The following is a 27,290-nucleotide window of genomic DNA, read 5'->3' as shown; positions in this document are numbered from 1 at the left end:
GTGTCTTACTGAAGATGCAGGTGGGCTGCTACTTACAAACTATGGATAAGATTGCAATTTGGAACAATTTAAACATTTTTCAAAATAACTTACATTAATTTATCCTATCATGATATAAACCAAAAGTTAATACAATTTTTTAAATCTAACAGTGAGAAGAGTTTTTGTTTTTTACTATTTGTTAATAGACTGCACATTTATTTTCATTTTTAGCAATTATATGTAATTATATTATTTGCATTAGCCTTTTGACTTGACTTATCCCACATCTTGAACAATATTAGCTAAGAAGAGATCTCAAAATTACACTAGTTTATTCGTAGCTAGATTTGTCCATTTATGTCATTCTGGACATCCAGAAATTAAAACACTGCCAAATTGGCAGACTACGAACCATTTACATATTTCTTTTCATAACGCTTTGTAGCCATGAAAGTGACCATGGAATTTTAAGGCATCTTGACCCTTTTAAAAAAGATCATTGGCAATTAGCCAAGTTTCTCCCATGAGTTAGAATCCCACTGGAAGTTAAACAGATCTAAAAATCTTATTAGACGTGAGAGTCAAGGTAGTTGTAAAGTGTCATGTAAAAATCGTGTTTTTAAAAAATTATCCAAGTCCCTAAATACTTGGAAAATGATACATCCTAGCATGTTTACTTTTTTCCTGTAAGAATTTTTATAGATTAGACCCAAAGTGCAATGTAAGGATCAGTCATAGCTGAATTATTATGGATTATGAAATGTGTTTTATGTCAATGGAGAAATTGGGATAGGTAAGGCAGGACTATTTGAGGGCGGGGTGAGAACCAGTATTTTCAATTTGCTAAAGTCCTCTCTAAAAATATACTGCCGTTCTGCCCCAAAATTGCTTTCCAAACGAGGTTCAAAAATATATTTGTGAAGAATAGAACTTTATATTAGTATCACTTTCTGAGTACTAACACTGCAATTTAAAAGTTTGTAACATATATACCACAATTTAAAATAATCACTTTTCATTCTGAAGAAAATTGAAAAGGTAATGTTTTCAGTGACCACAGTAGCAGTTAAAAAAAATTAGAGAATGTGCCTATTTTAAATTTTGCCATAGCTACTTTATATTGTAATTTTACTATGTACAGTTCTTTATTGATTCTTTGTCTTTTGAATTAGATTGCTACTGACAGAAAGGCCATTTCAATTATTTGATCCCATGAAATAATGAGTTCAAATATCAATCCCATCATCATCGTGGTAACATCTTGTTCTTAACAACCTGTTTTAAGTGGGGCTTTAGTGAATGGTGTCCCAGAAATTCATAGTTAAAATGGACCCTTTAGCGTGGGGGGGACAGAAATAGAAGGATGTAAAATTGAGTTTAAAAAAGATTGCATTCTTCTAAAGATGCTTATTAAAGCTTACCTACCAACACAACTTAAAGAGAAATAAAAAATGTCATATGTATGTACTGTAAATATATAGCAACTTTCGAACCTTATTTTGCATGTGGGTATAGATGTTCTTGCGTTTCCCTTTCATCAGTAATACTAAGGAAAAAAGTCAACAGTGATTCCCTGCCATCGGGGTAAAGTATTTTTCAGTGGTGGTGTAGCAGGGTTTCGTGCTGCCACCACACTTGAGTCAAAGTTTTATCTCCAAGAACAACCATTCTACACCAAAAGTTATTACCTCATGCAGATCAGGCTATTTTTTCTTTTGTTTTCTGTGACCTTCAAATAATAGTCAGGTTGACTTAAAAGTAGAGATATTGTATCTCCTCAATTCACTTCAGTGGCTGACACTAAATTTATATTAAAAATCATTTATTATGATGTTCCTTAAATACTATAGGCTGTTGTCGCTCTCTGTACATAATGTCATCCACGATACACAATAGGCATAATGCACTCATTTTTATTTTTCAAAAATTATACTGTTTCTTTTTAAAATGGAACGTGAATTGGATGTGTGCTCCGAAATTTTTTTCTTTTTCATATGATGCAGTAAGGAATAAAGACTTTAAAAACTACGCTATTTTATGTGGTTTACATAAAAAAAGAATTGAGAATTAAGCGTTAAATTACAGAAGTCCATACTATGTTTTAGAATTGAGCAAGAGTCATTTTGTAAGAGGGAAGGGAGGTCTATCACCCCTCTTTTTGTTGTGCCAGGAAATACTCTAAAATATGAAAGACTTCTTGTTTTGACTTGAATAAAAGATATGTAGAGTAAATGTATTATATTTTTAAATATTCATTGGAATTATATAAATGCCTTTTCATCTAGGGTCTATTTGCAAAATAGAAAAGTTTCTTCCAAATAAAATTTGAATTTGATGTAGCCTAGATACAGTTTTTCCAGAGGGTTCTAATCAATGTTACTGAAATATTGCTGAGCTTTTCTAGCTTAGTTGTAGTAAATGTGTAATTTCTTGACTTTCATAATGTACCCTTTGACCTGTGTACAATCTTGTAATTAAAATACCGCTAATAATAAAGTCAGACCTCTGTAGCATTGGGGCAAATATTTGGCTAGAAACAACAGTTCTGAGGTACTCTTAAGTTTTCAAGTCACTATATGGATCAGTTTAGAGTTAGGAATTGAAGCTGATTTGAGACCAAAGACGACTAAAACTTACTGTTTTCTTTCTTTCAGAGCATAGAGAAAGGATGTCTTTATCAAGTATTAAAGATGTTTCTGTCATGAGGAAATAGGCTCTTTTTTTTGTATGTTTAAATATGTTTATACTTCTGCATTAATTAATGCTTATACACTGGTACAATCGTTTTAATGTTAAAAGCGGATGTGGTATAAAACTAGGCTTAGTGGCCTCATGATTATTTTGTTCCATGGCCTGAAGCTTCGTTTCAGGATTAAACAGAATACCACTGTGCGAAGGTTGATTTTCCTGTTGTTTTACTTTTATTTAAAATAAAATTTAAATGTCTTCAGAGAAGCTTGTTTCTAACCCTGTGATTCAAAGTGAAATGCTACAAAGTTCAGCAATAATCTATTATAATCCTAGGAAAAAGAAAATTTGAATAACAGGCAAGAAAAATAAGGCTTTTCTTTAATGGTTTGTCCTCTTTCTTCCTTCATTCCTTCCTTCCTCCATCCATTCTTCCATCCTCCTATCCTTGTTTCTTTCCCCTTTTCCTTTTTCCTTCCTTCCTTTCTTGGTTTTGTACATTCAAGTTTCTGTAACAAGTTCCTATAAAGCAGGATGGCTTAAACATATATAAATATATGTGGATTTAATTTTGTAAACTTGTCATTTATTTAAATGTGGACGTTAATGGATCTGAGCTGTATTTGAGATAGAGCAATAAAATCGGTGTGTTTATATTGTAAGTTCAAGTTGACTTGCTTTAGCTCTCTGGAAGGGTGTGACATGAAAAGATTGCGGTTGGGCCACATGGCTCATGCTGGACTGTGTTTTTGTGAATGGAGGCAGAACTCCAGTTCTGCCTGCTTGTCTGGAGGAATTGCTGAGGAGATCAGCTGTCTCATTCACGGGCAGAAAGAATGACTCATACATCTTCCGCCTTGTTTGGCTCCAGGTCATTGTTACAGTGGATAGAACTGGTTTTAATTAAATATTAACCCCTTTTATACTTGACATTTGTTTCATTTGTAGTTTTTCTACTTTTTTCCTAGCTTTAAAGGAAAACTCAACAGGCGCCTAGTTTGTAAGAAAAAGGGGCTTTTAACTTGCCTGCAGCCAACCTTGGAAAATATTTAAACACCCACCTTTTCTTAAGTAATAATTATTATTTTATTTGAAAGTTTAAAAGAAGCGTAGAATAAAGGCAAACTCTATTTAAAAATTGCCCACCTCCCAGGAAATGTGAGTTAAGAAAGTATATTAAAATTGAAAATGAGGGTTAGTGATTCTGTGATGTCTACATCATTATTAGTATTTTCATGAGTTTCTTTCTCATGATATGGATTGCTATGTAGTAAAAAGAAAGAGAGGAGAGAAAAACAACTTTGGATAATAATCTAGGTGAAGCAGATAGCTGAGAGTGCAGATGCTGGCCTTTTAAAGCTGAAGTCCTGAGACTTGATGGCAACTTGTCTATTAATGTGCAATGAACTGATAGAGGCCCTCCAGCCATTACCAATAAAATCCGCATGCTTAATCTTCTTGAAAGCCTTTTATTGGTCTTTGGGTATATACTTTCTCTCCTTCTCCTTTCTTACTCTTCCTTCCCCTTCCTCTTTAATTACGTAGTGTGGGGAAACATTTTCATTCCCCAAAGGTGATTATTCCAAGCATAGTTTATAATAGACAGCAGTAAAAAAGCGTTTTTTTTAGGTTGGCCTCTATTGTTAATTTTCCACTTTGGAGTTGGTATGGCTTGCCACAAATTTGCAGGCAGCTGCAGTTTGCTACTTCACAGAATTCCCGGGAATTGAGGAAAAAAAGGAAATCTCTGAACTGAGTGTGGCAATACTGTGTCATATTTTCCTTGCCCAGATCCAACTTGTGTTTTTCGTTAACTGCTTTCCTTTTACTCTAACTTGAAATGAGAAGTAGGCTTAAGCCTTTGTCTATTGAAGTAGCGTGCTGCTTCATTTGGTCTATTCAGTTTCTTAAGATTAGCTTCTGTGAAAATGTGAGTCATATGTTTTTTGTTAAAATTCTGTAATATGTTCAGGCGTAAGTGTGAAGTATTTATTCAGTATGTTAAGGAGTTAGAACAGAAATAGCAATTCTTATCCTTATTCTTTTTTACAAATTGTTAGTATGCAGCTAATTTGTGTATATTTGTGAGGTATAACTTCTGGTTTCCTCTGCTTCTAAAGTTTTGCCCTTTTTTCCACACGTAGCCCAACACACGCCTCTTATCCATCAGTGATTTTTATGCCTTCCCTGCAGTGAGTGATGCGTATCATGGAGTTACAACTTTGTCTTATGAGAGTAAGAAAAAAAAAAGTCTGATCTTTAGGACATTCATACCAGCATATTTAGTTACAAATATATTTTTGTTACTCACCAGCTATTTTTAACTGTTCCTGTAAAGAGGTATTACATTTTTATTAGATTCTTGTAAATGCCAGCTTTTTAAAAGCATAGTAATTGCTGTGCTTGATAATTTTGAATCTCAATAGTTATATCTGTTTAGCCGTTAATTTAGAAGGAAAACCAAAGCATGTGGATATGATGGAAAAAACGTGTAGGATTTGAGTGTCTACCTGCTGTTATTTATTAAAAACATTTTTGTAATTTTTTTGGTATGAAGATTTATTTTAACGGGTACTCCTCCACTTAATAGTTTGTGAGTCTGTGAGAAAAATCAAGCTGACTGCAATGGCAAAAAAGGTGTTTTTAGCTAAGAGAATGCTAATGTACAAATTTTAGCTATTACTTTTATTAGTCTCCAATATAATTCATTGAAAGTAAAGATTTTAAACTTACTTTGTAATGATTGAAGTAGTTTTTTGTGTGTGAATTGAAAAAAAATGGGTGGGTGGTGGAGGTTTGGAAAGAAGAAAATAAGTAACATTTCTTGAGTATCCGGCATTGTGTTTAGATTATTTCATTTAATGCTCACAAAAAGCCTGCATTATCACCATTAAACAGATGAGTAAATGGAGTTCAAAGAGTGTAAATAATGTTACACAGTTTACACAGCTTCTATGTCATAGAACTATGATCTGAAGTTTGCATGACTTTAGTTACCCATGATAGCTAATATCAGATGTTAGTGGACTATGGAGGGAAAAAAAAATCTCTTCATCTGGTATAGCCTGATCAAATAGACATCAGTTATAATTTGGAAAAAAGTTCTTAATTTCTTTGGTTTCATTTGGTGCCAGAAAATGGAATTTGTCTCTAATAAGTTTTAGTATTGGTATACTGAATAAAGTTGTTAGAATGAATGTCAAACTGCATATATTTTGGTAATAGGCAAGATTATCATTAGTTCTGCTGTTGATAATAGAACATTAACTTTATTCAGCCCAAAATTTCTATTTTTAAAAATACTGTTAAATAAACCGATTAAAAGAAACTTTAATTCTATATGTTGTATTCCTTTTATACATGGAATTTTTGGTATAGAATTTCTTTTTATGTAGAATTGTTCTTAACTCATTCAGTTACCAGTCCAACACTTTTTCAATAGAGACTGATTATTTTAATAAGCATCTCCCATACAGAATAGACTCTTTTTTAAAAAATTAATTGACATCTGTTTTAATATGACTTGATTAGATAAAAAGTTTCAGTATTAGATAATACTAATAAAGTAATACTAGCTAATTAGATCATAGCTAACGTTAATTAGGATGATAATACACTGTATTTTTACCAAATTAAAAGTAACCTAACCTCTATGTTATATAGTTTGTATGTGTGTGAGTGCATGTTTGTGTGTGCGTGTAGAAACTTATTTTCGTAATATTCTGTCAATTCGAAATAGGTTATTTTGATGTCTCAATCAACCACGATGAAAATATTCTAGAAGTGAAAAAGTGTACTTGTGTTTTGATTGCTGCCAAATGCATTAAGTCCTGGCTGTTCAGTATTTTTTTCCTTTACTAAAAATAGGGAAGTCCTCTGACATTAGGACTGATGAAATAGTGACATTCTTTTTGTTAGTGCTGAATAGTCACTAGGAAAATATTTTGCATGAAAAAATGGAGTTTATTTTTATCGTTTATTATTTTTATCATGACCATAATCAATGAAACATAATATTTTATTAAATGACCAAAATCAATGTCAATGCTTTCATTTAAAAAATTTTGTCACATATTTTGGCCAAATGCAGGGCAAACATTCTTAATTATGGTAGTCTAATTTGTAATAGACTGAACATACCAAAAGCAGACATTTCTAAAAAGCAGAAGGATGTGTGTGATAGCTTGCATCATTTGAAAGAATTGTGTCAATTTAAATGGGCTGCTTAAGCATTGGCAGTGGGTCAACTGGAATACCTTTTAGTCTATTCTTGCAAAAAGTAACACTACAGCTAATAGAAATCCCATAGCTTTTTTTATTTTGCATGTCTCTTTTATTTTCACCTGGCAGGTGAAATTCAGAGGGACTACAACTGCCACCGTTATATTTCTGACATATGTTTTCTAGTTGACATCAGTGATGGCTTCTGTTTTCCCCCCTAAGTACTCTGTCAATACCATTTTAAATAGGAGCTCATTGGCAAATAATAATAGGTTTGATCTTAGCCTAAAAAGATCTGACTTGAAAGATCTTACTTGACATTCCTTATGCCTTGGCAGTTTCTCTCTTAATTTTTTTTTAATTTTTTTTTTCTTCAGCTCAGGTACCTGACAATGATGAGCAGTTTGTGCCAGACTATCAGGCTGAAAGTTGTAAGTATAGTATGACTCATCACTTGATTTTCCTTTGTCTTTCTGATTTCCTTCTTTCATTCTTTCTCTTTGGTTTGTTCCACTTCCAGTGTCTGTTCTTGCATTGTGTCGGTGCCTCTTTAGCTCACAGTCATGAGGTGATTTTATTTGTCAGGTTGTGACATCAGCAGAATCCCTGATGATCTGAGCAGGGCTCTAAATAGTAGCTAAGGAAAACTGAGTTGATTAAAAGGTAGTCTTGTTCTCTGTATTTGGTTAATTTCCTTGGAGAAGAAACAGTGTGTGATCCATGATCATGCAAGTGTTTGTTCCAGTTTTTCAGTATGTTCACAAGGAAAAGTCTGGGTGCTGATGGGAGACAGTTAGTAGTTAAAATCCCTAGGAGATTATTTATTGTGTAACAAAAATTCTGCACCAAGCATTCATTGGCTTATATTATTTTACTTTCATGAACTTTCACCTGCTTTGATTTAATTCTTAGCCTTGTTTTCTGCTTCCTGGTTGCAGTAACACAAATGGAAGTAGCCATTGGCTTCTCTTAGAATCCCTTCAGTATTTCTTTCCCTGAGCCTTGCTCCAGGGCCTGCTGTCAGAGAATGCGTGAGGAGTGATTCATGGGCTACTTGCCCTCCTGTAATTGCAGAGTGAGCATTTTGCCTGTACAAACACGGTTGCCTCGGGGTTTATTCTGATATTTATGCTTTACCATTCTACCAGCTAACTGCATCTATTGACCTGAGGTGTGAATAGTAAAGAAAAAGGTATAAATACCATCTTGATTGTGAAACTGGCCTAATACATTTTTGTTCTCTTAGCACCATTGAAAGCTCTAACTTGTTTCATTTTTCCAGACCATTGACATTTTCACAGGAGACAATATCAACAGCAACAAGAGATATTTCATATCTTACAACTTACCAAACCCCTATTTTCATACCCAATATCATAAATCTAATACAAATACCTATGTTACTTCATGTAACAGATGTTTGTGAGCAATGTTTTTAAGTTTTATGTTTGGTATCTTAAATTTCCCAGGTGGCAAGGGTTGTAAGAAGTTTCCTCCAGATTCTCTCCCATGTTACATGTTTTTGTTTAGCTTCACTAAAAAAATTTTTTAAATTGTGGTAAAATATATGCAACAGAAAATGTACCATTTTAACCTTTTTTTCCTCCCCAAATCTCCAATACGTACTTGTAAGTCCTTCTAGTTCTTCTGTGTGGCCTGTGGCCACAACATGGCTTGATGAGTGGTGTGTAGGTCTGCACCCAGGATCCAAACAGATGAACCTTGGGCCGCCGAAGCAGAGCGCACAAACTTAACCACTATGCTTTCGGGCCAGCCCTAATTTTTTAACCATTTTTAAGTGTCCAATTCAGTGTCACTTATGTTGTTGTGCAAACATCAACACTATCCATCTCTAGAACTGTCTCATCATCACATACTGACACTTACTAACAATGCCTCCCCACTTCCCATTGCCCCAGCCGCTGGTAACTGCTCTTCTCTCCGTTTGATTTTTGATCTGAAAAGAGAAATTTGTGTGCTGTTTGATGTCTGAATATTATTATTAGATATATTTCAAGAAACTTATTCAGCAATGGTATAGACCTTATTTAGAGACTCTTAGAAACTCCTAGAAGGATGATAGCTAAGGATGCTGGCTAAGGAAGGCCTTTGCTTCTTTGTTAAAATGTGGCAAGAGAATGGTCACATTTCCAACCTCCCTTCCTGTGGAGCATTTGAGTTCTTTCTAAAAGCTAAACCTGTCATCTGACCTGGAGAATAGTCTCATTGAATCATTTTACATCTGAAGAAATTGGTAATGATTCCAGTACTATCCCAAATGCTGAGTAAAATAACTACCTAAAGGTAGTTTTTTACTCCTTTTCTTATTTGACCTCTTTTCAGTTTTTTGTATTCTTGACTATTTCTTCTTCTTGAACTCTCTTCTCTTGCTCCACAGTGGTATCATTTTTTCCTTTCTATTTGTACTCCTTTGATTACTCCTTCTCACTCCACTCATCTTCCTTTTCTTCTCTTTTCTGAGTTTCTGTCCCCAAATCTTTCCTCTGGTTTTACATGTACCATGCCAGCATGTCCCATAGAACTTTCTGTGATGATGGAAATAATGTATATCTGTACCATTCGATACTGTAGCCACTAACCACGCTGGTCATTGAGCACTTGAAATGTGGCTAATGGGACTAAAGAAATGCATTTTTAATTATCATGGCTTTAAATTTGATAGACATGTGGGTATTGGCTACTGTAGTGGTCAGCACAGTTCTGTGTAGCTATGTCTCCTACGTTTTTATCTCTAGCCTGGGTCTCGACTCTGCCCGTGTCTACTGGACATCTTCACCTGATCCACCACTGGGATCTTTGTGTGAATTAGAAAAATGCCACACCTCTGGATTCACCCCCTCAGCCCTCAGCTGAGTGTTGGTATAAAACACCGTGTACACAGGAACCACGATCTTCAATGTGATGCTGTACAGACAATTCACACTCAGCAAGGCCAATGTTGAAATCATTATTTTTCCTAACCAACATCTCTCTTTTAATTCTGTTGCCTTTCTAGGTTGATGGCCTTACCATCCAAGCTGAAAACCTTTGATGTATTTTCAATCCCTCCCAGTTCTTTACCATTAACCTCCAATTGCTTATCAAGTTGTTGATTCTGCTTTTCAAAAATAGCCTAATTTCATGGCCTCTATTCTATCTCTGTTTTGCTTACCCTACTTCACACCCTGTTCTGCCTTGACTGAACCTATGAATCAGCCTTTAGATGGGTGTTCTTGCCTTCTATTTTTTCTCCTTCCAGTCCACTCTCTGCGATGGCATTAACACACAGCCATCTGATCTCGTTAATTTTCTCTTTAAACTTCCTACAGGACAAAGTCCTAATTCTTTAGCTGTGTAGAACATTGTTCTATACCTCGGCCTTCACTACTGTTTCAGTTTTAACTCTTGCCATCCCAGCACACTGTTCCTCCCCACTCTCTGAGAGTGAGCCCTTCTAATATTTTCAGTTCTCCAAACAGCAAGTTGTTTTATGCTTCTTTGCCTTTGTGTGTGCTCCTTTTGCTTTAAAACTTTTTACTTTTGCTTTGCAATCTGGTGCATCCCCTTCTCCAGACTCAGCTTAAACTTCCCCACATTGTAATCTCTCTTGACCTTTTCTTTGCCATGTTTACCCTGCAGAGTTAGACTCTATAGCATCTTGTATCTTGTTTTATATTATAATATTTTAGATGCATGTCGATAAAACTGTGAACGTCTTGAGGATTAGGAGCATGTCACATTCAGTATGCCTTGCATGTTGTAAAAGCACAATAAGAAAAACTGTCATAATCATGATCAGCTTCTTAGTGCATATTTTCTCCTAAGTATTTTCAAAGTCCTAATTCCTGTCTTAAGGTAGAAACATATGATCATGCCTTAAAGTGATATATATAGTCTCATTCTGGAAAAACATGCTGAAACCATGAACGTTTAACCAAACATTTTCAGAATGCTGAAATTTTATTTTACTTCAGTTAGTGAATATTTACAGTTTAACAAATATGGCTCTGGGACTCGTGAATAAAACACCTCATTATAAAGGAAATCTATAAAAAAAGGTAAAAATAACTCTGAAATAGTCTAATAAAAAGAAAGTGAAGGTGTGCTTTATTTCACGTTTTCACTGACAGAAAAGACTATTGTTCAGATAATGGTGACCAGCTAATTTCAGTCTTCGTTGAGGATGAAACAAGAGGGAAATGATTTTAAAAAGAGGGAGCATAAAATTAGAGCATAGGGACTAAATTCTGAGGAGGATTTCTAGATGGAGAAGGTTATCGTATATTGGAAATGAAAGTTACATTATCTCTTCAACGCCTTTTACAAATGTTTGATTCCTAGTGGGGCAGAGAGATCCTACACCAGGAATAGAAAGAAAGTCTATCCCCGTTGTGTGGCCCGTCTATAAATTCTATGGGTTAGTTTTTCAGACGTGAATAATCAGATTTCCTTACATTCTTCAATCAAATAAAATGCTTTTGTTTTTGCTTTTAGTGCTTTAGCCCTTTTGTAAATGTAGGTTAGGAGAATGAATAGCAAAATTCTGCTCAACACTGGATTACAGAACATACGTTTGACTGTAACATGTAAACATATACATAGAAGAGATGTGAACAAAGCATTCAAAAATTGTGAAAAATGAAATTAAACCGTAACACTTGGGTACTCTCTACAAATATTCCTGAGCATTCTTTATTTTTAATTTACAAAATATTTCAATTGGAGATCTGGAATCTAATGATGTTACACTGTGGCTTGCCAACTTTTGACGGATGCTGACTTTTGAGGCACGAATAAGGCATTAACAACAAATGAAAACAAATAAACAGAAAACTCCCTACAAACTCATCCTAGGAAATGAATGAAGGCTAAGAGAAACAATGACATGGCTCTAACAAATTCTTTATTTCTTAGACACAAATCTTCTCAGAACTCAAGATACTTGCTGAAAAAAAAAAAAAGGAAAGAATTACTTTAGGATACATATGCTTCAGTCCAGAGGAAGTAGAATTACATCTCTTCAGAAAAGACAATTTGAAGAGAATTTGGAACATAGATGAAACTTATCTTTCCAAAGTAGATCTGAATTTGTATATAAACTGAATTTTTGTAAAGCAGGTGTTTTAAATTTTTATTCAATAATCTTAAATCCTAAACTTTAAATTTAGTTATATCACTTATTTTTAAAAAATCGACCACCTCTCATTTTCTTCACTATAAAGTTAAAGTGATTTTTCTAAGAAATTTGTTTCATTTGGTTACATGAGTTCCTTTCACTGTTTCCTCTATGGTGACTCACAGGATAGCTGATGTTCACATTTACATTTCACCATCTCCCAGAACATTCCCAGGGGGATAGTCAGGGTATGCAAAATTCCCAGCAGGATAGATCCTTGTAACGCTGCTCCTTTCTCTTACACTCCAGAAAGAACAATGGAATGCAGGACAATTAGGATGATGTCATTAAAAGAATAATAACCTGGACTCTTCTGATATATTTATGAAAGTAAATTTAAAAAGTTTGCAAATTTCTAGACTTTAACTGAAATTTGTGATACAATACTAGTGACCCATCTGAAAATAATCAAGACAGGCTGGTGTGGGGGGACGCTACTGTTTAAAACTACTGTTATGTGGGTGACACTTTGTTCAAGTAAATAAAAGTCATAGCTATGCTTCGTTTTCTTAAGAATCATTCTGTAAAAGAATAGCACTTTGGGTTTCTTTTTTGTGCAGCGAAGTGGGGGGAAAAATCCCTTAACAGATTACTGTTACAAATCTGCTTCTTAGAAAACTGAAGTCAGATAGGTCTATGCAGACTTTGACTGAGTAATTTCTTTTATATTAACGTACTTGCCCTGGATCGGAAAGTTCCACTTATGGTTTGCATTTCTTAATTTTCTTCTTTTCTGCTAAGCTACCTTCTGCATTCTGTTTCTTTCTACACCTACAGTGAGTACTTTATAAAACTTTACGTTTTATTACTAATTTTGAAGGCTTTCTTGCCTGATTAAATTTTTGGATATGACTGGCCGGGAAGAACTTGTTTTTTCATTTCTCTGACGGCTTATACCAGAAGGAGAGCACATATTCAAAAAGGAATTCCATTTCTGGGATTTGAGAACGTGAGTTTGTGACTGTGTTTTGTTTTCCTTTTAATTCTTTTTTGAGGCGTATTTCAACATGTGATTGTGGTCAGATTCAAACTATCCATTTCAAGGATAAATTGTCTCCCGCCTTCCTCACGTGAGAGAGTCCGCCTGAGATCTAAGCAATAGCTATTCTTGAAGGCTTTAAGTTTACTTTGTGTATTTTTGTTGTTGTTGTTTGGATTGTTTGGGTTTGTTGCTTTGTTTTTTGTCTTTTGCTTTTTTCCTTTTCACCGTTTAAATATTTTATCAAAGCAGTATATTCATAGAGTAGGAAAAAAACACAAATAAGATCGTTTTCTATTCCACACAGTCCTATTCTCTGGAAGCAGTCATCTTTCTTTTCCTTTTTAGTTGTCCCACATGCTAAATAATATGCTTGTGCCGCAAATTCTTGATTGATCAGTTTTAGATTTTGTCTGTTGCCCTATGCAGATAGGTAAGCGTTTTGGATAAGTTTTATTTTACTGAAAGTAATCAGCTATGTAATTTTACATCACTCCAGCCCAGGAGTCTGAGTCACACTTGAGTCTGAAGAAGAATCCTTTCGGGAGCTTGTTCAAATGCAGCTTCATATTCACTATCCTGTGAGAGTTTGACTTTTTAGATCTGAAGTGAGGCCCCCAAATTTCTAATGAGCTGTGGATAATTCTGATGCAGGTCTTCCATGGAACACGAGGTTAGACATTTTTGCCTAACCTGTCATTTGCTTGTTTGTAGAACAAAGACAGCAGGATCAGTCTTTTGCAATTAAGTTGTGTGATGGACTCTGCTATTCATACACGTATACAATTCATTATATAATAGATACAATTTCTGAAAATTTTTAAATAGGTAATATATTATCATTTTATTATTTAAATATACTAGGAAATTAAAAATAAAGTCTGTATAAAATTTATATTGTTAAAATAGTTTCTTAATTTTTATCAAGAATATCCCCTTGGTATCCATGAGGAGATTGTTTCCAGGACCCTGGCACAGATGGCAAAATCCGAGGATGCTCATGTCTCTTACATAAAATGGAATAGGATTTGCGTATAACCTATACACACCCTCGTATATACTTTAAATCATCTCTAGATTACCTATAATATGTAATACAATGTAAATTCTATGTAAATAGTTTTCATATTGTTTAAGGAATAATGACAAGAAAAAAATTGTACACATTCAGTACAGATGCAACCTTTGTAGGCCTTTCTATACACCATTGGTTGAACCTGCGAATGCAGAGGGCTGACTGTTTGTATTTTCCAATTCTGAAGACTATTTTCTACTTATTTTCTCTTACTTTTACGATAAGAAAGTCTTTGCTGATTGTAGAACCCTGTCATTCTTGAATCAATTCTAGTTTAGAAAGATACCTGGTAAATTTTAAATCTTCCTAATGTTGATCAGAGAGAACTAAGCATTGGTAGCCCACCCTGTTGCAGGTGCATCCAGGAAGGGTTCTTGTCATCAGGTGGTCTGCTCTTCCATTGTGGGTGAATATATGCCCTATGCCTGTTATGGTTTAGAGTCTGGCAGCCACCTTTTTAGCAAAACAAACATTTTATTTTGGTGCTTATTTATTTCACAAGGAGTATATTTTTCAAATCAAAACAGAAATCCAGTGGGAGAAAAAGCTACATCTTGCAAGAAATTTTGTTTTAGATAACCTTAAAGGAATCCATCAAGTTCAATAGAAGAAACAAAATCTAAATCATACACCTTGGACATGTCAGTTAACCTTTATTTACTTATCTGGAAAATGACAAGGAAATAAGTAATTTCTCAGCCCCAGGCCACATTATAATTCAACGACACTTTTTCCACACTCAGGGAAAAGAAGAAAAGATATAGTGACTGCCCGCCTGAATTTAAAAGTGGACTTTAGGAAAAGACATAATTAATAGGAAAATAATGTGTAAATAGAAATTTTTATAAATGACTATGTAATTATAGCTAGAAAATTGCATCAGTTTTAATAAAATCTGCTCTCGTAGATCCTTTTCAAAACTTTTGGTTTTACCAGTTTATTCTTCTTAAGGTAGATAGTTCAGATTTAATGCTAAAGTGAAAAGCCAAAAAAAAAAAAATACCAACCCCACAAAACTGGTGTTTGTTTTTCCATTAAGCTGAAAACTAAAATTATATATCTCAACCCAAGTTTTTAGCTTTTTCTTTCCTATTTTATTTATCCTCTTTAATTTTGCCTTTAGTGTAACAAATTATCCTAGAAATTGACTTCAGAGGCATACTCAAAGGAAGTATGTCAACAAATACTTTCCACTCACCCTGCCTATAATTAGTAACAAATTATTTTGAGAAAAGTAATCTGTGCCATCTTTGGTTGAAGTTGACTCAGTATAAAATAAGTATATTGTTACACAGCAAGTGGACTTATTAGTCTGAGAGCCAAACTGTATTTGTTGGAAAATTTAGGTAAAGGATGAGGGTGGGAAATTATTTATAGAACCAAATATTATATTCTTTGTTCTAGTATTTTTAATATATACATATACACTTTTGTATAGTGATGAATAAAAAAGAGCAAACACAACATTTATTAGTCTTTGCAAATAAGGCCAAAGCAGTCATGAAAATAGGTATACTTTGGGAGCCACCATTTCATAGAACATGTAAATTTCATGAAATCAGCTATAAAGAAGAAATAATCTGAGCTAAACTAGTACGTGTCAACTTTTATTCCATACAAGTATATTTCTTAGGTGTTTAATGTTTTGGGGGCTTTTATTTTTATCATTTTCTCCACTTTTTTCCCTTTTATAACATTGAACATCTACTTAAGATGCACAGTGCATATTTGCTTCTGTCTGTTATTGAATTTTCTCCTAATGAGAGTTTGTGCGGTGTCTCACTAAATAAAAATGGTTGGTTGATGTGGTTGCTTTTTTAAAGCTAATGAATTATACCCCAACAAGCACTACTTGCATTTGACAGTAGCTGACGGTGATGTTAACTCAAGAACTCAACTATTGACAATATATCAGGAATGGCTAGGTTAAAAATCCTGTTTATACAACGTCTGATTAAACTTTAAGATAAGAAAAAGTACTTTTATGTAATGGTTTTGTCTGCAATCTCTGAATCTTATATAAATCTAAGGTTTAAGCAAGGACGGTCATTTTGCTTTAGATGCCACATTGTTAAACCATTCAAGGTTGTTTCATGGTTACTCCTAGTTTTTGGCTTTACAGTCCTGTTAGGAGTGTTTTTTAGATCCCATAGAAGAGGCTTGAATTGTGATTGTTCCTTTATTTATGTCTTATTGTAGGGGAATCTTCTATTCATAGTTCTGCTTGCGAAATTGAAATGCTTGTATTCTTGCAAATGTGAGCCATATACATTATCTTCATTTTTATGATTTAAAGTATGAATAAAAAATGTGAACAATGTAACAATTCTTATTTTACTTATGAGATTTTAGTTTAACTTATTTATTGATACATATATCTACAGTTGTATGCTTTTATTGGGGATGCTAAGTAGGTTTTTAAGATTCTTAAAGTTTATTCATTCAATAAGTACATTTTGAGCCTATTATGTGCATCACTCTGCGGAGGCACTGATAATACAGTGGTGGACAAACAGGAAAAATAACCCCTGTTCTCATGGAACTTATATTCCTAGGTGCATGTAATTGATAAATAAAATCTTTTTCATCTCATGTTAAGGGATGTGAAATTGTATAGGGGTCAGTGGATATGCATAAGCATTGTGTATTCGGATGCTGATCTATTACATTCTGAAGGAAATGTGCTGAGGGTTTTTCTTTTTTTTAATTTTATGTTTATTTCCACAAAAAGCACTCTGCTCAAAGGTGTGGCCACTGAATTTCCCAGTGGATGACTGTCACTGTCTGTGTTCACACCTCTGTAGCCTAGGCCTAAATTCCTGTGATGGGGTATTTAGAAGAATATCTTACAGCTTTATAAAAATTGTGTACTTTAATGGTAATTAATATATATACAGAATATTGACTTTGTTTTTTGAGATCATACTCATTTTTAAGATTCAGTTCAGATGTTATTTATTCCTTGATTATCTTATTCAGAATTAATGACTTCTAAGTGCCCATAAATGCTTTATATACATCTCCATTTTAATACTATTTCAATTGGCTTGTAGAGGATGGATCATGTCCTACTTATCTTTGTAATTTACATGTTATAGGTATTCAGTGAATATTGAATTGCATTGAATGAATAGCTTCTTGGGTATTTAGAAGATATTTTTTTTTTTAACATATTCATGGACAGGTGGCTCAAGTTGTTTGAAATCTAATGCAAATATCTGCTTTATTTTCCTGTGTTTCTTTTTTCTTTGAGGGATAGTGGAAAGCTGTTTGCATTTATGTAACTTTAGAGCTAAGTGTCAATTATCAGATTAGGGCTCTCTAATAAATATCATTTGATACTCATATCTCACAATACATTTCTCAGTAATCTCTATTTAGCACAAATACTCTGAAATAACTTGATATTATTCCCATTTTATATAGAGAGAAACTTACGGCATAAAATAATCAAATAACCAACACACGTGATGACTGAAATTACGTAGCTCGGGTTCCCAGCTCATACTTACTTTAGTCTGTGGGGACCTTCTCCCTTCCCTGAGAGCCAGTACTCAGCCCCCTTGTAAAGGTTTCAAGACTGTTACTACTCTTGAAGAAAAAAAGAAAATCTTCATCACTAACAAAGAATTTTCTTCATACAGAACATTGATCTTGTTTAAAAATTCTTCTTATATTGATAGATTGAGTGAGACCAAGAGAACCTTCTAATAGAGGTTTGTCCCAAGGAAGATATTCCGTGAACTTATTTGAGCAAATAGCTGTGGGAGTGTAAGATGGAAGTTCTTAGTATTTGGGAACTATTCCAATTCTCACCTAGGCTACAGTTCTTGCATTTTCCTGCCATGAAGATTTTTCTCATTTATCCAGAATTTGAGAGAGATTTCTGACAACACTATGTATTTGCATGTTGCTTACGTGCAGCTTTTGACTTCAGAAACGTTTCAGACATGGCGTATTTTCCTCACTGGGGAGAAGAACCACTTGGGCTGTTGAGACAGCAGTAGCAGCAGCAGAAGCAGTAGTAGTAGTAGTAGTCATACTAGTAGTCATAGTAGTAGTATTGGTGGAATTCCCAAAGCAGCAGGAAATATTCATGAAAATCCCAAAACGGCAGCTTGAAGAGACCTTGTACATTAACGCTATCAACTCTCTTGTTTTAAAGCTGAAAAACTGAATCCAAAATGGTTGTTGGGCTCTCTGATTTTAAAAGAAGATTATATGCGTTTACCTGTGTATTGGGAAAATAGGAAATAAGTATTATATGGACCTACATACTTATACTTATCAGTAACCTTTTCTTTATCAAATTCCTTTTTTGTAATACTGGAGTGAGAAATATTTTTCTCAATCATTTTCTTGTTAAAGAAGCTACTTTATTCTCTGCTACTTCACTAGCACAAATACGTACTTGTTGGATGAGGAAGAAATTCAATTTGATACATCTTTATGCCAGGCTTGTGTTTATCTACTTTTATCAGTTTTAGTGTATCTATACATAATTCTTAGTTTACTGTTATTTAGGTTTTTCATATTAATTATGATCGAGATCTATGAACCAGTCCCAAATTCTGGATAAATTTTGATCAGAAAGAAATATATATCTGTCTTTTGTCCACTTTTCCCCCTGAACTTGTCAACACGGACATTTAGTCCTAAACACTAAGATGCTCTTAGATTTCCTTCCAGTCATAGCATTGCCAGCAAAAGTCTTGTCAGATACTCTCAAGGCCACTAAACTCAGTGAAAAATGGCTCGTTCCTGTCAAGATGTATGGATAATATTGAAGTAAACTCTTCAATAGTGTTAGCTTTCCCTTTGAAATGGCAGTCATGCTGTGAAGTGAACTTTTACTGCTGTTGGAGGTTGTTTTTCTCCATCCTCATGACACAACAGCCTTATTATGTTGATTTGATTTGACTCTCTAGTCCTTGGCACTGGGGCTGGAATGTCAGGTAACGCAGTTGTCTCAAGTCTTGAGTCTACAGGGAGAGCTAAGTAACTGGATGTCATTGCACTGTTTTCCTGGATGTTTTTGCCGTTCTAAGCCTCTCCATATTGTTCTTCTAGGATAATCAAACCTGTTTTCCTTTCTGAAAGCTCGACTTTCATTCACTGTTTTATAGCAGATTAAAGGCTGGTACATTAGAGGTTATCAGCTAATCAATAAACTTCAGTCATCCCATCTTGTGATAAAGCTGTCCCATTGATCAAAGTGGAAATTAAGGCCCGTGGCTTTTAAATGGCAATTCCTGAAGGTTTTGATAACGTGCTTATGGAATGTATAGACCTATCCTCTTATATAAATTTAGATGTAGTCATATGAATTGATGTGTGTGTGGTATACACATAAGGAGACCCACATATACAAATGACTCCATCTGTTTTTTATTTAGAATATTGCCTTCTCACTTGTCTTAAAATTTTTGTCAAATTCTAATCATCAGCAAACCTCCTTCTCCCTCTCTCTTTAAATATTAATCCTTTTTTTGTTAGGACTGATATTAAAATGCATCCTAAACTCCTAATGTAAAATTTCAATAATTGTAAACATAGTAAAATAGGCACAAATGCTGTGACTGTGAAATGAGAAAAAAAATATGTCTTCTTTTCATATTAATTATATAGTTAAATGGATAACAGTTTTAGAATCTTAAGATTTGGCATCTTTATTTTGGTAAAATGCAGCTTGTTCTTCTGGTTAAGTTCCTACCTTGGCTTTTTTTTCCCATAATGAAAAGTAAATTTAGCCAACAAACATTCATAGTGCCAGGCATTGTACTAGATGCTACGGGGTAAAAGATACAAACTACTAACGATAATATTAATCTTTTGCATTTGTTTAGCAGTTTAGAATTCATAGATCATTTTCACATCCCACATCTCATTTGCTTCTCACAATGGCCCTGGGTTGTAGGCAGAGCAGACAAGGCTCACACAGGGTTAGTGTAATTCCCAAAGTCTCATAGATAGTGAGTGGCAGAGCCGAGACTCGTCTTGTAACCTTTTCTGTTGTACACGTTCCAGCAAAATGTGCTAACCACTCATTTATTGAAATGCTATGACTATACAAGTGGATAAAATACATTTAAGTATTTTTGTTTCATGCAGGTACACATACATAAATTTGTGTGTATAATATAATAAATGAAGGAACAATGGAAAGCGTTGAAATGTTTCTTCTATAGTGATTTCTTCTAATTTATAACATAGTATACAAAATAATACACATATGGAAAGCAAGGGTGGAGTAGACAGCCCTCTAAGTTTCCTCTTACTCTATGAAAATCTTCATCCTTATGCTTTGAATTGTAGAAATGTGGTTAAGTCCTATGTGTACATAAGCCTCTAGCTTCAGGAATCTTGAACGTTTGCTTAACAAAATAATGAAGCTCTCAAAAGAGACTTTTTAAATTTTGGTTTGGGATGCTGTTTATCTTTCGGCATCGTATAATTAGGCCGGAAACATTTGCTAATATTATGCTGAAATTAACTGAAGATCCCGTTGGCATTTTGTCTGATACTACTTTTTTGTATCCATTCATACTATTTCGTAGTATTAATGCTGTAGACACTAAAGCTATACAATATAAACATGATGTGATTCATTCAGGAGGCTGAGTACAGTGTACTGCATAAGAGGAAGGAGTTGGACCTAAGATGCTTCAGCTCAAATCTCTGCTTTTTACTAGCTGTGTGACCTTGTATAAATAAGTTAAGACTATTGTGCCTCAGTGTCCTCCTGCATAAAATAGGGATTATAATGTTACCTTCCCCTAGGGTAACTTGAGTATTAAATGAGTATATACATATATACATATATACATATATACATATATACATATATACAAGACATTGTATATGTTTATATGAAATATGTAAGTAATATGTATGTCTGGCACATAGAAAGCACATAAGCTTTTGTTCTATATATATACAAATATACATGAAATATACAAAATACACATTTCATATTATAGTATATTACAAATGCATTTATTTTGATCAACTTACCTTTCTGTGTTGTTTTTGTTTGTTTGTTTGTGCCATACTTAAAATTATGCTTACACCTACCAACTTATAGGCTATATGTACATATACTGTCATATAGTTGTAAGAACAACTTGACCTTTTCCTGTTGATCACAGGAAGCAGGTCGGTGCTTATCCACAATGATATTGTCAGAAGAAACTCAGAGGTGTTGTTGGTTCAAAGCTATGGTCACTTTGACCATAGGGATTTCATAAAAAGAAATTTGAGCTGGAAACATTCAGTTCTTGCAATACAGGCCCGGGTATAGGATCAGTTAACATCTTATGTTTAAGATTATGGGTTATGAATTCTGGTTGATCAAGGACAGCCTAATTGGTGTGTCTAACAAAATTGCCTGCATCTTCAATGTTTTTGTTGACTTTGAAGTTGATGTATTCATTGAAAGGGAAAAAAGTGTTGATTTTTCAATTAAGATGCAACCTTTACAATGCAAAGCAATAATAATTATAGTGTTCACTCAGCCTGAAGAAAAAATTTCACTGGTTAAATAGCAATAATCAAGATGAGAACTATTTTAGAAGGGTGCTAATTTTATGATCATCTCCTATTTAAATAATAAAAATTAATCCACGGCACCCTTGCTGTAACACTACTTGTGATGAAATGGTATTCGACCTTAGATGTGGCCTTCTGGAAGCCCGTTTAAAAGTAAATTAGCTGCTTAAATTGTGAATGACCTAAGATCATCCTTATAAAATAGCTACTACTCCAGTGAATCAATTATTAGGCAGTGGTTGGGCTTCTACAAGACCAGATGTGTTCGACCCAAAGCATTTCACAAGTATTAGTGCAATCATTCATATATGATATCAGATTTTCGTATTTTGAGCTTCCAAGGAAAATCAACAACCACAAGGAAAGAAATTAGAATTTAAGCGTTTCAACAATTGGACTCTGAAGTGAAGTAAAAATCTTAAAGCAACTATAACATCACAAGTTAACATGTCGGCTTTGGAGCCCCACATGTCTAGGTTCAAATCTTAGTTTCATAATTTACGATTTTTGTCATCTTGGGCTAGTTACTTCACTTCTTTGAGCCTCATAAGTAAAATGGGAAAGTAAATGGGTTGATGTAATGATTAAATGAGATATTCTGTGTCAAAATTTTGGGACACAGCTAAGTATTTGATAACTCAGTAGTGCTAAAGAAGTAAAACGTTATCAATGTCTATTTAATATATGTACTGGCCAGAGGGTTTCATAAGCTACAGTAAAAGTTTCAGAATAGTAATGCCAGTCATACAGTTAAAAAGAATTCAAAATGATGCATTTGATTGACCTAGCAGTAAAAAAGTTTGGTTTGTGATGTCATTCCCGCCACCTACCATATGCTGGTAGTATATCTTCCCTAGATAGCCATAAGGAATAGATTGTTCTCTAAAAAGTAAACATCAGCCTCCCTTCCATTATGCTCCATTACCAATCCAAAAGGAGGAAAACTACAGATGTGGCAGCGTGTACATTACAAATTTGTGGAAGACCCTGCTGTTTCTCTAGTGTGTGTGGTAGGTTGTCCATGCACAGCGCTCTAAGTGCTTCCTTCCCATATTCATGACTCATAATTGGAAAAAAAAGATGCTTCAATAGACCAAAGCATTTTTCAACTATGATTTTGAGAGTCATTCCATTTTAAAATTGTATGAATTACTTGCATAGTTATAATGCCAAGAGAAAGACAGACAAATATTTAAGTATTTATTTATATGGGATACAGTTCATATACATGAAAATATGTTAAAACAAACAAACAGACAGATGATCTGACTTCAAAAAATATCCTGGGGAGTTTGGAAGAATAGAGGGAAACGCTCTGGGAGAGTTAAGATACAGTAGAGTGAGGAGTTAATGTAGCAGTCAAGAGTGCACGTTATAGGGTCCTTCTAGTTAGACTCAGTGTCCCTATTTACTACTTTATTGCTGTGTGACCTTGGTAAGTCACTTAATCTCCCCATACTTCCATTTCCTTATCTTACAAGGGGGCTTACAGTAGTAAGGATGGAATGAGGACAAAATGAGTCAGGACTTTCATAATTATAAACTGCATTTCTATTCTAATATTAACAATAAAAGATACTGCATGACTACAAATTAAATGAATGTTATAGACAGTAAATTCTATAGTTTGTGTGTGTGTGTGTGTGTTTTAATGTAAGAGATCAACAGATTGGAATAGTTGAGAATGGCTTCATGAAAAAAATGAAACGTGACCTGAATGAAAAAATGAAATGGACTTAGAAATCCAGACTCAAGAAATATTAGAAAGGAAATGAGCCTAGAGATTATCCAGCCAATATTGCTGTATTGGATGGATAATAATAGCTAATATTTGCTTAGTGCTCACTGTGTCCTAGATACTCTTCTAGCATTTTATACCTTAATGCATCCAATCTTCACAACAACCTTATTTAGTAAGAACGATTATCTCCTTTTTTCAGGGAAGAAAACTAAGGCACAGAGTAGTTAAGTGGGTTGTTTCTGGTAACACAGCAACCAAGTTGCAGATTTGACTCTGGAGTTGATACTTTTAACCAGCGTCCTATACTGTTTCAGATAGAGTTGTGTACCAGAGTTAAGCTGGTCGGGCAAAATAGTGTGCCCAAGGTTACAAGTAGTTAGTGCCCAAGTAGTTAGTGACAGAAGTGGAACTTAATCCTCCTTGGTACCTAATTTTCAGTATACCTGTGATTACCACACCTCATTGGCTCTTCAAGATTTGCATGATATACCCAGTGATGAAGGGTGGGCCTATGAGATGTGATGCCACCAGACATTAATTGCTCTGAAATAGGCAAGCGCATTCTTTGTTCCTCAGCAGCAGTGTTTGGATAGAGGTGTGCCTTGGGTAGTGCTGGACATGAAGTTTGATGGGTCAAAGTCAGTCAGATTTTTTGGGTGAGCAAAAGTCTACCAGATATATTTGGGGTTTATCCTAAGGACAACTGAGCCAGCCTGGAAATTTCTAAGCATGAAGTTAGAAGCCACATTGTTGTGGAAGAGAAAGTAAAGAGAAAAAACCAAAGAGGCATAGTATATTTTTTGTAAATGTGTTTTAGCATATATGCACACCATGGTTAACCACGTTTAAAAAAAATACAAACTAAATAATGCATATATATCAGAAAGTTTATAATTGAATCAGTGGAATCTAATGTAGTAATTCAAAGAAATGTGCACTGGCTAAGAATTTATGCATGCATTGTAAGGGAAGAGGATAATCGGCTTTACCTGACTTAATTTTCATCCTTATGCACACCCTCAATTTACAAAGCTCTATTAACTTCAAAGGGGTCAGAAGGAGAATGCAAACCAGGCCTACTGTGTTTGTGATCATACAGTTGTTTTGCAGGGGGTATCCCTGTGTTTCTCCAAAGCTTGTTTTTTCTATTTGCACACATGGAAGGAGAGTAGAGTACTCTTTCATCTTCATAGTTTTCTAGTTTCTTGGAATTATCAATTACAAAGGAGGGCTGTATAAATCTTTGTGTGTTTACATGCTAATATCGGCTGCTGAATATGTCAGCTGACTACAGTATTTGACACAGCGGAGAGTCACCTTACACCTGCAGTTACAGCAGACACATTGGCCAAGCTCTGTGTTCTAAAGAATTGGGTCATATTTCAGAATGTAAATCAAAAAGGAAATATAGAAAAGAAATCCATCTACACACGAGTCTCCTACAATGTGTTGTGTTGGTAAACCATTAAGGGACTTGAAAGAACGCTGTTTGTTGTCATTGTGTATCATCCTCTTTGATCACTAAATTATAGAAAAATGATTGTCCCTGTAATCTGTGATCCATAGCAGGCATTATGATATCTGTTCATTCACATGGGCATGCTGTTAACACCCAAGAATCTCAAAAGGTTAAATTTAAATAGGTTAACATAGCAGTAAATATAGTTTTGACAGTTTAAAAGAAAGCTGTTAAACATTAGAATAAGTTGAGGGTTTGGATATACCACCTCATTTAAGAATAGAGATCTAGGGGCCGGCCCATGGCCAAGTGTTTAAAGTTCTGTGCATTCCACTTCGGCGGCCTGGGTTCGCAGGTTCATATCTCGGGTCTGGACCTACTCCACTTATCAGTCATACTGTGGGGGCATCCCAATACAAAATAGAGGAAGATTGGCACAGATGTTGGCTCAGGGTGAATCTTCCTCACCAAAAAAAAAAAAAAAAGGAATAGAGATCCATTTATATACCTTACACCTTAAATTTTAAAAAAACTCAAAAGGATTAGTAATTCTAATACTTATTTAAGTGAAATTTATGTGAAAGTAAAATCAAATGCAGAATTTATTTTCCAGTTAGTGCATCTGTATATTATAAATAACCTAAAGACTTGCATTGTGCAAGGATTAGTATGATTTGATATGTATTTTGATGTTCCCATGGAATGTTCTGCCCAATATAGATGTAAAAAGATTTGTAATAGTCAAATATTATTGCCTCTGCTGCAATTTTCTATTTCTGATAACACCTGTACACCACTGCTACCTACTTATGCTCCACATTTTATGTTTAATGTGGTAATCTAATTTCCCCTTATTTGCAGTTAGCAAGTCAAAGTACAAAATATACATTGGAATATTGCCATGACACTATTGCTATGGCGCAAATTTAGTAACTGGTGAGATGTCTTGGTTCCCATGAGACAGGGCTTGGTTCCTGAAGGATAAGAATGATCTTATCATATGGAATTTTCTCCTATAATGTAGCCTCAAGCATGCACTTGTGGGATAGTGCAATATTCTATTCTTAAGAATAGAAAAAGAAGAAACAGGCATTCTTTGAACTAGCAGCTGGGAAGTAACATCAACAACTCTATAAAGTGTAATAAAAATTTAAGAATAATTTTCTACACATTTAAGGAGCCTTTCTGGAATACTGTAAATAGGGTGAAAATTAAGAAAACCTCTTAGGTTTTAAGTGTATATAATGAATGACAAGTTGTCTAATACTTGCCATTCTAACAATTGTATATCACTGGATCATATCAACTAAGTCGAATGTAGTTGTAAGTTTATATAAATGTCTTCATATAAATTGGGCTGCAGGGTATAGAAATCACATTTAGCCAATTGTATATCCATGATTAAAGTATTTCTCAGAACTGCTCGTTGTAAAGATTATGAAAGTGGACAAGAATAATCTCCTAAACTCCTTCTGAAATGCTGTAATCTGACTAGGTTCATTTGTGATTCATAACTCCCAACTGTCATGCCAATTAAAAATTAGAGCTATGTTCCTGCAGAAAAGAAGAATTTTTAATCTAACGTATAACACATTCTTAAAAAGAAGCTTATATTCAAAGTAAGCAATCTATTAAAAAATGGGTACATTAGGAAATCATAAAAATTACTTACAAAATGTTAATATAATTCTGAAATTCTTCATTCTAATAATGGTTTCTTGAGATTATATCCTTCAGCCATGGGAATGTATATATCCTGATCATTTACATTTGCTTTGTACAACACTCCAAAGTAAAATCAGTTCCTTATATAGTATATCTTACACGGTGTCTTTTGACTCTTTATGTCACATGCTTAGTTAAACCTATTCAAGGCTCTCTTGGCTGGTTTTCCTTCTCAGCAGCTTGTTTTCTTCTTGTGTTTTTTTGTCGTTGTTTCTTTTGTGGGTTTTTTTTGCTGAGGAAGATTTTCCCAGAGCTAATATCTGTCACCAGTCTTCCTCTAATTTGTATGTGGATCACCCCCACAGCATGGCTGACCAGTGGTATAGGTCCTCGCCTGGAAATGGAACTCGGGCTGCCGAAGTAGAGCGTACTGAACTTAACCACTAGGCAACCAGGCTGGCCCTGTTTGCTTCTTGTTTTATGGTGAGGGCTGGGCTTGTGTCCGTAGAGACCTTTTCTACTTCATTATTCTGATATCACTCTTGTGCTCTAGATGTTTTTATGGTAATATTTATTGTTAAGCAATGACAAAAGGGCTTGATTGGCATCTAGAGGCGCTGATGGTGGTTTGTCTTAGTTTAGGAAGGAAACACTGCTGCTTTGCTATGAGTCTTACTTTTTGAGAAAGTCTCATGGATTTCCATAAGGAAGTTTGGCCAACATCAATGTTATCTGCTGTATGAAGAATAAAGTACA

At 34.4% G+C, this 27,290-nt stretch overlaps 1 protein-coding gene across 6 annotated transcripts in view; it reads left to right on the top strand.

Annotated features, from left to right (window-relative positions):
• The window catches only part of ETV1 (ETS variant transcription factor 1), a 90,452-nt gene that overhangs the window by 5,833 nt on the left and 57,329 nt on the right, over positions 1 to 27,290 (top strand). For all 6 annotated transcript variants that reach the window (XM_046670750.1, XM_046670749.1, XM_046670748.1 and 3 more), the window contains one exon: positions 7,269 to 7,322. In XM_046670750.1, the coding sequence (XP_046526706.1) occupies positions 7,269 to 7,322 (54 nt within the window). The remainder of the gene's footprint in view (positions 1 to 7,268; positions 7,323 to 27,290) is intronic.

Source organism: Equus quagga, chromosome 8 (assembly GCF_021613505.1).
Source record: "Equus quagga isolate Etosha38 chromosome 8, UCLA_HA_Equagga_1.0, whole genome shotgun sequence".
Classification (NCBI taxonomy): Eukaryota; Metazoa; Chordata; class Mammalia; order Perissodactyla; family Equidae; genus Equus; species Equus quagga.
The sequence above is the reverse complement of the archived record's forward strand: the minus strand, read 5'-3'. Positions and strand labels throughout refer to the sequence as shown.